This window comes from Colius striatus, chromosome 11, assembly GCF_028858725.1.
Source record: "Colius striatus isolate bColStr4 chromosome 11, bColStr4.1.hap1, whole genome shotgun sequence".
In the NCBI taxonomy this organism is placed as follows: Eukaryota; Metazoa; Chordata; class Aves; order Coliiformes; family Coliidae; genus Colius; species Colius striatus.
Genome location: NC_084769.1, coordinates 9,422,420 through 9,435,502, shown reverse-complemented (window position 1 = coordinate 9,435,502; position 13,083 = coordinate 9,422,420). Strand labels below are relative to the sequence as shown.

The 13,083-nt window shown below is 38.0% G+C and overlaps 1 protein-coding gene across 1 annotated transcript in view; it reads right to left on the bottom strand.

Moving 5' to 3' along the window:
* Positions 1–13,083, bottom strand: part of DPP10 (dipeptidyl peptidase like 10) — a 440,052-nt gene that overhangs the window by 18,681 nt on the left and 408,288 nt on the right. The window contains exons 17-19 of the mRNA XM_062004641.1: positions 11,230–11,277; positions 9,074–9,172; positions 8,896–8,965 (exon numbers count right to left, since the gene is read on the bottom strand). Of these exons, the coding sequence (XP_061860625.1) occupies positions 8,896–8,965; positions 9,074–9,172; positions 11,230–11,277 (217 nt within the window). The remainder of the gene's footprint in view (positions 1–8,895; positions 8,966–9,073; positions 9,173–11,229; positions 11,278–13,083) is intronic.

Below are 13,083 nucleotides of genomic sequence, written 5' to 3'. Positions count from 1 at the left end.
ACTTATATAAACCCAGGGGGAGGAAAGAGAGATAAAAATCTCCTGCAATAGCTACTGTCTTGCATGTACAATAATGTGCTGATTCAATATCTGGGTTTGGCTGTAAACAACATAAACCATCTTCAAGGTAATCACTCTCTTAACTAAGCATATGAGGAATACATTGTTCTTGACTTCAGTTCAGGTGTACCTATCCAGTTGCTGTATTGTACACTGAAATCGGGATTATTTGGTTATAGATTCAACCAAAACATAATTATATTGTACATTAAGTTTATACGTAGCTTTCTAAAAAGAAAGCAAGGGTCTTTTTTTGTTTGCTTAAGCAATTTAGTTGTGATTATGCTAACTGCTATTGCTGCAGGACAGTGAATCTGGAAATGCTAAGTGTTGAGTGAGCTCTGCAGAAAGCACACAATTTGGAAGCATGTTACCATTATTATTTACAATAAGAGCAGGAGCAGAACAATGAATTCTTCCAATTTCTGCTTACTGTACTCGATATAGATGTTTTCACAGACCTTTTACCACGACTTCCAATTGCAGCAGCCTCAGACTAGTTACAATTTCTCTTTTTTTAAGTTCTTCCAACTCTCCCCAATCAGACGTCAGAAATATCCTTGTTGGCTAGGTATCAACCCAACTGTTTAATGCATCCTGCACCAGTGAAAACATTGTAAGTCAGCTTGCTTCCCTCCCACCTAATGTAAGAGTGAAAGTACAGTGTTCATATTTGTTTTGTGCATGTTAAATACCTAGGTTATATGTGTGTGTTTTTACATAAATTCATATATCTAGACACCTCAGAATAGGGGAAGGACCATTTCATTTGTAAGCCTTTCTCTATACTAGAAAGTATTTAGAACCAGAAAGGGTTTTAAATGAAAGATACCCTCAGATAGTTTCTTTTATTCAGAAAGAACAGACAGAACCTCAGTGAGACTCTCAGTGGGTGAGAACTGAAAGTGATGTTTTCCCAAGCTCCTTCTCTGGAGGGCATAGCTGGGCTACTTTTAGACTCAGACTTTAAACACTATACATCTTCCATTCCTTCATGATGGGTTGTTTGATGTATTGTTTTTGCAAGTAATTTTCCAGTGGTTAATTTATTTAAAGAATGTCCATACAAGTAGTCTGTGACAGGCATTTAAAGCCATTTCCACTGAGGTACATGTCAAAATTCCCATTAGCATCAAAAGGTCTCTTTACTCTTCAGCTGCTACTGTAAAATGATACTGATTATCTGAGGTGGGCGTCTGTCCTCCACAGAGAGGCAGCATATATTCTATGCACCATTTAGGCTCCATTTTTAACCTTTGAAATGGGACTCCTGAAAGGTACTTAATCCTTTATGCAAGTTGGAACATCACCCTGAAGGCTCTGTAATAAAGCAAGCTTGTTACTAAAGCACAATAATAGCTGTAATCCCAGGACAAACTTCACAAATCAGGCTGTGCATCTACCTCAAAGGTCAGTTTTTGTTTTATGCTCATCACTACTTACAGCCTAAGTACAATTAACTACTGTTCTGTCTTTTCATGGAATTATTTCTTGACCCTACTAGCAAGTCTGGAAGAAACTCTGTGCTATTTACGTTTGGGTGCAATAAAAATCACAGAATCACTAAATCACTGAATGGTAGGGGTTGGAAGGGACCTCTAAAGATCATCTAGTCCATCCCACCTGCTCAAGCAGGTCTACCTAGATCTGGATGGCCATAAGGGAACCACGGAATAGCAAAAAACTGAAGCTAGCACTGAAAGGGTTACATGAAGCTACAGGCTCCTCAACATCCCTCAGGGGTTCCTTAAGAAGTGTCATCTGCAGAGTCAAACAGCAAGAGCAGAATGAGTCAAATGAATACTACGTCTAATTCTTCCCAATTCATTTTTTTCCCCTTCAAAGTGACAGCACTTGCATCTTCCTATTTTTATATTTGCTCCTGACTTTCAGGGTTCAGAGCTGCCTACTGTGTGCCTTTGACAGTGACTGTACTTGGATTACAAGCCTACTGTGGCAGTGCAGCTGCTGATGACTCGGGCATTCTGCTGAAGTTCACAATTGAGGTACCATTTCAATAGACAGAAGCCATCAATAATACACCAGTATCACTGACCTTAGTGGGTAATTTGTATGCTTCTTGCATGGCAGTCACATACATCTCAGACTGTCTCGAAAAAGAGGAAGCTCATCATAAGTTCATATATTGCTGAAAAGAGAAGAATCTGTTCTTTCAGATTCTATAACCAAAAGCTTAAAGTCTCTGTTCATGACTTGAGTTAGAGGCTACAGGGAATAATACAGTGTTACCAGAGAGGCTGTTGCTGCTGTACTCAGAGCAATACTACTCTGCCACTCTGCTGTCTTGACTGCAGCAAAATTTGTTCCAGGTTTTGCACCATTTAAAAACTAAGTGGCAAGATTTTAAACAGGAATTTTAGAAGTTATAGGGCTGACCAAGCAGAGGGGGAGACAATTTTAAAAGATGCATGGCAAATAACTGCTATCATCACTGCTTCATTTCAAGTACATCTCTTTCTATTTCTGCAAGACAGTGGATTTGATGCAGCACCTGGAAAAGGTAGCTTGATAGCAAATATGTGAGGAGGATGACAGCTCATAGGATAAAATCTATGCAAAAGAAATATCACTGATAAAAGTCATCTTTTGCTTATGGTGAAAGTGAGTGGGAAAAGAAGACCATTTTGCAAAACTGGTGTAATAGAAAACTCCACTTCATTTTCAGATTTCATAAGCATTTCTTTCACAAGCATCAGCTTTTGAGCACACCCATCATTACTGGTCAAAATGAGGGAACTTGAATAGCCTCAAACATTGATGATGAGAGATCCAAATGCTTTCACTCTCTTGATATACTCTGTTTAGATATAGCAGATTGCAACCAAAAACAGATAGTGTATTTACAATTCCTGCCTGCAGATACGGCCAAACAAATTAAAACAAATCACCAGAAGTGATTCCATTAGAAGAGCAGGATCACATGACTTACAAAACTGAAGCAGACACCATAGTACAAAATATAAAATTGTTATTAAAATGTCTTTCTAAAACCCTTGAGGCTGAAGACTTTAAAAATGCAATTTTGAGAACAAGAGACACAAGTGTGTCCTATGTCTCATGGTTTAAGCCCAGAAGGCAACAAAGAACCACACAGCTGCCTGCTCATTCCTCCCCCTGACAGGTGGGACGGAGAGGAAAATGGGAAGAAAAATGTAAATGGGTCAAGTTAAGGACAGTTGAATAGAACAACACAAGGGGAGGAGGCCATAATAACAATAAACGGATGTACAAAGCGAGTGATGTCCTATGTCACTGCTCACCACCCTGAACACAATCCTCAGTCCTGATGGAACAGCCACAGATCCCTCATCCCAGCCAGGCCTTCTCTGCTGCTATAGCCTGAGCAGGATGTCATGCTATATACTGAGCACGACATCAGCATGGTATGGAATAGCCTGGCCAAGCCTATCCCAACCAAAGCCAGGACACATGTCATAAGAAAAGGTGGTGAAGTTTCGAATCATTCATTTTCTTATTCTATGGAAGATTAAATGAGTATTTTATTCACATAGTAGGGTATATACTGCTGCAGGTGATGTGGGAGTAGAGGAGGTTGAAAGAGGATGGATTATAGCTGCTCAATTGCCCAAGTCTTCTGTGGAGACAAGGGTAAAGAAGAAGAGAGTGAGTAGAACCATCAGTGTCTGTAGCACTAGCACAAATTAAAAAGCTGGAGTGAGCCTCCAGTCTACTCCTCTTCTAGCCTAAGGTAAACAAATTCTCCCTCTAAGCCTTGAGCCAAATCACAAAGTTTAAAGAATAGGGGAGGAAATCTAAAGAGTAGAAAAGACTCTCCATCCTATCCCTGGAAGTGTTCAAGGCTGGGCTGGGTGGGGCATTGAGCAGCCTGCTGGAGGGGAAGGTGTCTCTGCCCATGGCAGGGGAGTTAGAACTAGATGACCTTTCAGATCCCTTCCAATCCTAACCATTCTGTGATTCTGTGATATTGAGATGTTACAGAATCACAACAGAGCAGCGAAACACTGACAGTTTAAGAAGTAGCAGGATGAATAAGGGCATGAAATGGCAAGTGCACTCAATGCAAAGCACTTAAAACGAATCATTCACGCTACTTCGGGATCTCCAAAAAATAGACTTTGCAGCTATTTTACAGAAGAACTATCCAAACAAAAAGGCCTTCATGGATTTCCCCATTGCAAGCATATTACAATCAAAGCTGTGGAGTCCACCCCACAGTTTTACACTTCAGCACATAGCCAAGCACTGTTCCTTCACTTGTAACAGCTGCCAGTTAAAATGAGTAATATACTTTACAACAAATGCAAGGTACACAAGACAGCTATTAATAGGCAAAGTGTTCCTATACCTCACATCTCAAATATTCCCCAATACTTGCACTATGCCTCTCTAAATTTCTTCTGGTCTTTTAATGAGTTATTCCTGAAGCTGTAAAAAAATCTCCTCTTACAACCCTATTGTATGATCTTGATACCAGTCCAGAGAGTGCATTAACTGGATGCATAAACAGGTTTGATTGCCTGTATAAGGTCTAAAACTTTCATCATTTCAATAATAGGAGAAGCCATTCCCACCTATCACCAAAATTTAAGAAAACAAATAAACAATCAAAGAACAAACAGAATGCTCTTGGAAACAATTCACTGTTACTTTGGAGAATACCCATTGTTTTTTGTTTTCCTCCTCAAAGACGAGAATTATCTCCCTAGTGATTCAGTTTTACAACACTCACTTACATATTGGACAATTTAAAATGGTATTACATAATAGATGCTGACATTTAAGATACATTATCTACAGATTTTGAAGGAATGAGGTTAATTATGTTCAAGAAAAAAATAAAGAATGATTATCACCTCTCATTTTATTACCCAAATTAAATGCCAGTCTTTACTTAATCATTTCCTGTGCATTACCACAGAGTGTATCTTCCAACTTTTGTAACGAGTAAGGTGAATCATAATGAGAAAACTAAGGATCTGAAATTTAAACTTTGATCTTAATTATGTAGAAAAGAGATGATAATCACTCTTTCAGGCAATTACTGTACACCTCTCTAATCTATAGCTACACTGTATGTATTATACCAGAAGGAAACTGAATGTGAAATGTATTAGTGGTTTAGGAGAACAAATGGAACAAAGTGTTATCATCTATTTAGCATTTTATGGCCTATGCATCACAATTCTGGAAAGAAAAACAGTGCTAACCTACATAATTGGTTTCTAAATGAGATCTATCTGTTAGATAGTCCAGCTACACAGGTGGACATAGATTTTACCACAGCAAAACAATGAACTTCTATTTGAGCACTGCAGCAAGTTTTGCATCCTCTAATGGATGAATCTTTACAAAATCCTTATGATGAAGGTTACAGGATATTTAGGGCCTGGTTTTTAAGCTGATTTTGGGTCTACTTCGGTCTGTTTCACACCAGGACCAGAATCCATTGGTACAGGCTCCCTTCCAGGAACCAGTCTTAACACTCAGTCACCTGGGTGCCAAGTGTTGGAAGTTCAAATTTATCTGTAGGCATCCCTGCATGGATACAGAAGCTTTATTATAATCATGCACCTTTGAAATGGCTGCTACCTTTCAGTGATTTGGAAAAAAAAACCCTACCAAATAATATCAGACTTTCTTCCCTTTATTTGTTTCCAAATGCTGTTATCATTACTGTAGCCTATTATCTTTGAGAGCACATCAACATCACACAGTTGTCATTCCTGCTTACAAAAAGTAACAGTAAAATTATGAACCTCAGCCATCCAAAACCTACTTTATTCTGAGCCAGCAAAACCAGCCCCAGCACAGAAACTTTGAAGAGAGGAGATGACACAGGTAAACCAGGTCATGGCAAAATGTAAGATACAGGGAAGATGAACCTTTATCAGAGGCTTGAGGTGACTCTGAAGCAATGGCAGCTGCCCAACAGCCCGTCAGAGCCTGGTAGATGCTGCATTTACCCTTCAACTTTGGTAGCAAAGCCTATATGCACTTATAAACTCACATGCCCTTAACTAGGCATTTAATTTGCACTACAGAAATATATTAGGTAAATTTCAGGTTTAAACGCACATTTTCTTTACCTTCCTTCCCTCTTTTTACTGAAGCCCTTGTCAAATTGCAGTGCTACTGAGATGGAAAGCAAAAGCCACTTCATATCTGCTATTATTCCACTTTCCCAGATAGATATCTTTTCTTTATATAAATTTAAATGTATGTTGCCTGGATGAAGATGTTACATAGAATTTCCTTTCACAAAACTGGATATACAATTAAACAAATATTTTTACCAAGGGCATTGGTAAGCATTCTTTTTCAATAGCTGGATTATCATGGTAATTGTATTATGGTTGAGAATGTAAGCAAAAGAGTAGGTGCAGCTGAACAAAGGCAGTGCTGCTTGTCAGCCACTAATACAATTCTTGTTTAATACTTCTAGCGGCAGGAACAGAGTGTTTATCAATCAGTCCCAACAGCATCACTCTGGGACTCAGGAAAGCCAAATAGCTGGGAAATGATACCATATATCCAATTAATCAGTGTTTCCTGTGAAAGCTACACCTACCTGAATACTTTTTTTTCTTTTTTAAAGTAGTACTTCTGATAATGAAATAAACCTTAAGATGTCAATTTGGAGTTGTGTGGGGCAACAAATCACCCTCCACATGCACAGAGATTTCCAATTGTTCTTTCTCAAGACCTAGGCAGAATTTATTAGGCTCAAATAATCATCCCACAAGGGAGTCTTCTGTAACTTCAGTGACAGTTTTCAGTTTTGTATCTCGTTAGGGGACATCTTTAACTCAAAAAAGGGCTGCTGGCAATCTTAGTTTAAAGTGTGTAAAAAGCTGCTGAATAAATCTAACTTTTTTCTCTTCTAGGGAAAAGGGGAACACAAAAGATGCAACATTACATGAGCCAGGACACATTTCAAATGTTAAGTTTTGTACTTTAATTAGTATATAGAGTTTTCTGAACACAACTCCTCTTAAAGCTAACATTGAAAACTCAGTATTGCAAAGGCAAGGAACTGACTAAAGAGAAGTCAAGTCTCCACACTACAAATGTAGATATCACAATCTATATTCATAAATTGACCAATTTCTTTTTTATCCCAAATGCACATCATAAGAAAATAAAATAAATCAATTATAAAACACACCCATATATTATGACATGGCCACATTATTTTCTCACTGGCTACTAACAACTTCAGTATATAACAACTTCAGCTTTGCCTCAACACTGTTGTCAGTTATTTAAATTCTTGATGTATAAAAACATTTCATAACACTATATTCTTAGGCTTTTTTCCTTTTCCTGTCATTTTTGACCTTGACCTTCTCCAGGTTTCTGATCCTTCCCTCCTATCTCCTCTAGGTTCTACATGAGTATATAACCTCATGTTCTACCATAATTGTACATTGTAGACTTTATATTTACTAAAATACTTAAAAAGGAAAGTGTTACACTGCTAATACCTTAGTGTTTCCTTAGTCTCAGAAAAAAAGAATAAGCACAATCATTTGAAACTCCTTGTAATGTTGCTGGTGTTAATTCACAGTTGGGTTGCCTTTGGCACACTTTAAAGAGCTGTTTAAAATATAATCATGCTTCAAGATCATGCCAGCAAATACTGCAATGGTGAAACAATCTATGCATCCCGTTTCTCCAGAAGAAAAGGAAAATACATTCAGGAGCCACTTAAAGCAGAGAGTCCCCACAATTGCAGATAAATACAACTGAAAACCACAGGTTTTCAACACAAACTGAAGTCAGAAATGAGCAGTGTTACACCTCTCTGTCCTGCTGAGTAGAGAAATTTGGGATAACACAGTAGATGAAGCTTGTAAATTTGATCTCATGTACAACAATAAGGATTTCTGCTGTCACTAGGGGAAGGTCTACTCAATGTGATACAGCTCAGTTAATGGGGTATTTTCATCAATTTAGCAGCACACTGCTACACTTGTGTTAGTGAAATTCACATTTGTTCCTTTCAAATGGGACCTAAGTAGATATGTAGGTACATAAAAGCCCTCTATGTCTATGGCAGATCCACGGAGGTGGAGAGCAATTGAGAGCATGGAGACCCATGGACGTGGAGAGCAATGAATGATGCCCTGAGCTGGCCATCACCAGTTTTCCTAGCTAAGTGCAGGTATGCTCATGACTCTGCTCTCTTCCTCTGCTATACAGCATTCTGTAGATGTGTAAGTTAAAGACTGAATGCCTCTGAAAGAAATACACACACTATTTCTTTTTAAAAGAACAGCACAGGTTGCCAGGGAGTACCTTCTTCCCATAGACGTTTTCTACAAACAACAACAGATCATTCCTACAATGCCTTCAGTCACTACTGCTCAAAAGCACTTCTTTCTTTTTTCTCCTAAAAAAAGCAGTCTTGCTTTATGCATCTTAACTGAGTCCCTCTTAGCAGCTCTGCCCACTTCTATCAGGGATAAAAAGGAGCATACGCTTTCAATGAGATCCTCTGTAGGTAGGGATCAGTATGGGTCCAGGAAAGACTGCAGAACTTGCTCACAGCTACACCATTAGAGGCCCAGTGCCTCACTTACATAAAAATACAATGAAGCAGAGCTAGGTTTGAGAAGCTCAAGAAACCTCAGGCATCTCTACCAGACAGCACCCATCATAAAATCTTCCTGAGAACAAGCCTTTTGATTTATCAGCTCAAATCCATGAGATAATTTTCCTACACAAAGTAAAAAATAAACAAAGAAACCCAAAACACTTCTAAGTACAGACCTAAATGTTTTCTATGAAGTACTTTTTTATCAGTTTGAGTGATTCCACACAAATACTTACATTATTAATAGAAGCGCATACTGGTTTCGATCCGTGAAATCTTTTGGCAGTGACAACTGTAAAGGGAGTTCTTTTAAGAAGAGAGCAAAACATTAAAGGCTGGTAGTTACACAGATGAAAAACAGTAACATCGTAGGAAAGCTTTTGGTTTGGTAAAATAACACTTTGCCAAATTTACCGTAATCCTCAATGTGAACCATTTTAATTTCAGTCCTGGAACTCTTTTTCTTAAAAACAGCTTCTTTCAACACAGCATTATTCTCCAAAATATAAAACTCTGTTGGAAACAAGAAGAAAAAGCAAGTTGAAAGGTACATCACATCAGAGATAAATCAAGATTCAAAACAATTAAGGAAAAAGAGACAAATGTGCAATGATAAGTCTTGTAAATGAATTCCTTCTGTAAATACTCTTTTTTTATAATGCAACTGCTTTGCAATTCACGAACTGAGCAATCAGCTTAATTCAAAATATATACATCTATTCCATTTTCTGGATTCACTAGGCTTTGTTTTCCTGAAGCACTAACAATAAAACTGCTGATGAACAACATGAATGTCAGTATCCCTGAGAAATAGAGCAGCTGTTACAGGGAAAGGCAGGTTTGCTGGGCAATATCCTAAGCCTCAAGTAGGCATCCTTTTCAAGTGACAAGTCAATATTTAGTCAGCACAGCTCTGCTTGATTACTGCACATCCTTCTCCATCTTTGTGACCTGATCTGGGTGAACCTGCTTATGCAGGGGGGTTGGACTAGATGATCTCTAAAGGTCCCTTCCAACCCTACCATTCTATGATCTTCTGCACTTCAACCAAGAGTAAGACTTCAGTTCAGTTTAAAGATGCAGAGAGATTTGAAGCAATCCTTTTGCCCATGAAAGAATCATTACTTAGTGATTTGTTGTTTGGGTGGTGGGTTTTTTTCCCTTTTCATTTTTTACTCAAATTACTGATCTTGCTTCCAAAATGTAGATTTTTTTTTTCATTAAACAATAAACCCTCCACTTAGGGCCAAAACTGATAATCTAAGGAGAATGTTTGTTCTGGGCAGTCAACCAAAATGGTATAATTATAGTCTGAGGATGAAATAATTGAAGTAATCCTTAATCATTCTTTTATGAATTAAAGAGGATAATCTAATCTTGCCCTGAAATGTTAGTAGTAAATTATCTCTCTTATCATTGGGTTTCTTGTTGTTACAACAAATGATATTCCTGTATCCTGAATTGCTTTGTTTTCCTCTGAGATGCTCTATGCACATCTCTTTTACAACAATGCTCCCTCAACAGTATTTTAGATGTTAAATAATAAAGAGAGAAAGTTTACCTTCATAACACTACAGAAGTCAAAGAATTTACTTTGAGTAGTAGCTGCCCCTTGTTGAGTTGGGTAAAAAAGGAAGCCAAAGTGCAAACATAGTATGCTACTCCAGTATGGCAGACTGGGTTATGGTTGAATAGAGGCTGTCCCATGACAAAGAATATGCAGACAGGTATGGTTCAGGAGATTCTGGGAAAAATTCTAGGGATAATCTAATGAATTAAATGAGGATTTGTAAGGATTAGTTCAGTGTTTTGGAGTAGAAAGATGTCTTCTTTTCTCTAACCTATTTCATCATGCTATGTGGAGCCACAGTGGAGTTGGAGGTGGCAGAATTGTTAATTCCACTGCATCAGAGAAAGATCTAAGTGAGGAAAGTTCTGCTGCTGAAGGACAGTCTTCCATTACAAAGCACTTCAAGCAGCGAAGGAACAGGAAGAGATTTGTGTCAATACACAGAAAGCAACAAGTACAACTTGAAAATTAGATGTATGGAATACTCTCCTACAAAGCCCTTATTCTTGGATTTGAAATCATTGAAAATGTCAGTGAGTTGCTCTGATTTGAGAAATACAAGAGAATGACTAGTATGTAGATCAGATTTTATGATCAGTTCTCCAAGGACTGTACCTTACCTCAAGGTAATTGGATTTTAACTTTAAAAACATCTCTAAAAATACAGAAGGTGTATCATATTGGCAGCATAATTTACATAGAAAGACAAATGGATAAAGACCAAATTGCCATCTAATAAACTCCAGTGTAAATAAATTCTGAATAATATGCACTTAGCATTAAGCCTATCCAAAAAAGCCTGGAAAAGTTTTAGTCATTTAATTAATTTCTGTCCTTATCATTTGCAGATGTTGATGTTACTAAAAGATAAGTAATAGAACTTTATATGAAAGCCATCTATCAGTTTTAATTTACTTGTAACTGCCTTTCTCCTTCTTCACACCTCTCAAAATAATCAAGGAAGATAACAAAATATACCTGTTCCACAAGAAATACTCACTTGCAGTATTACTTGTACTGTGCACGCTGACAACTGGGACACCTGGCCCTGTTTTGAGGACAGAAGAACAGAAGTACAGGGCAGTTAGTACTCAGTATTTCAGTAACAAGGAATGAGAGCACCAGTTATCACATAAGCCTGGATCCCCGAAGCCCCATAAACATGCTTCCCCTCAAACATAGCAGTAACTCCACTGGTATCTCTTGGGTAGACACAGGACAGGATACAGTACCAGCAACATGTGAAATACAGACTGCCTTCTGCCTTTTCAGCAAGCAAGAAGGATTATTTTTTTAATAATCTCCATGTTTTAGCTACAAGCAAAGAGTTAAAAAAATTACAGAGGCACTTAACGGCACTGTCTAAAATACAGCAGCTTGACATTCAGAAACAGTAACTTTTATTTGACTGGGAAGTGAATTCATTATAACATCCACTTATATTTTCTATGGAAAAAGCTACAGAGGACTGGAAAAATTATCACATATTCCACTTAATCATCTGTTTAAGAAGCTCCTGTGGTATCTCAGCTCTGCAAGACCAACACCATCAAGGTTAAATTAGGTCCAATGTAACCTAGTCTTACTTCACAGTAATGTCAGATCTTACATTTTTACTGTACCACTAAGAAACTAAAAGCCCCATGTGAATAGGCAGTGTGCAAATGCATGAGATGGAAAGTGAAACTGGGATGACCAAACATTCAGTATGCTCAGAAGCACAGCTGAGCTTGCTCTGGGGGCCACCCTGGTAAATACTTGCAGCAGAAAATGTCGCATCCCCATCCCCAACATAAGATTTGTGCACAGGAATCTGTTTTCCCTCAGTGCAGAAAAACCGAAGTCCCTGAGGATCCCACAGCAGATGAAGGTGTGGACCCTCTGAAATTAAGAGTTAAGACTTCTTTTTTTTTTTTTTTTTTGAGAAAAAAAGATTACCTTTGAAAGCAGTTCAGAGGCAGAGCTTAATTTATATTTTGAGTCATCCCAAGAGGTTGTCTTTCTCAATTAATTATGGCATGAGCCTAGGGAAACTTAAATACCTGAAATAAATAGCATGATGCCATTTACAGCCTCTGACAGCCTCCACTGAAGATTGCTATCAATTTCATTGTCTGCCTCAAGGGAGACTATTGAAAAAAACCTTACAGGTAGACTGCTGACACGTCAGAGATTTCTGCCTTAGCAGAAGATAATTTCTTTAGCGGTCAGTTTTTGTTTTGTTTTGGTTTTTCTTCCAGTTCTTTTTACTTTTTAATATGTCATGTTGCTTTGAATTCCAATTGAAGACTATTTTTTGAGGGAGGGAAAAGCAGTGGCATTTTCCAGGCCAGGTCTGTTTGTCAAACTAAAAGATGGAACAATGATGACAGATTTTGAAAAAGGCAGATTACAGCAGATTAAAAAGCGGATCAGAAAAGAGAAAGATGGACTTGTTACAAGCACTGTGTTACAGCTCATCATAACTAAACAAACAGCACTCGGATTTCCCACTGACCTCCTATAGCTAACACCAAATCCACAACTTATTACCTGATGTATAAAATGGGAAAAGCGATTACTCCCTTTGTGCAGCATCTTATTTGAGTGGAGAGATTAACATCTGTTGGTATTTATGAAGTGCTACAGGAAAAAAAATCACAAGCAGCGTGGAAAATAAGTGTGGACATGCTTGCCAAAATGGAGAGGCTGTAGAGCCAGTCCTCCATTTACCAGGCTAGAAATAACTCCCGCTCAGGAGAGTCTCTGGAGATGGATACAGATGGTATACTGAAACTGATCTCCTGGATGAGGGTAACTAAGAAGGAAAAATTATACTAATAAAAGTGCTCATGGGTAAACAGGAGGTGGAAGA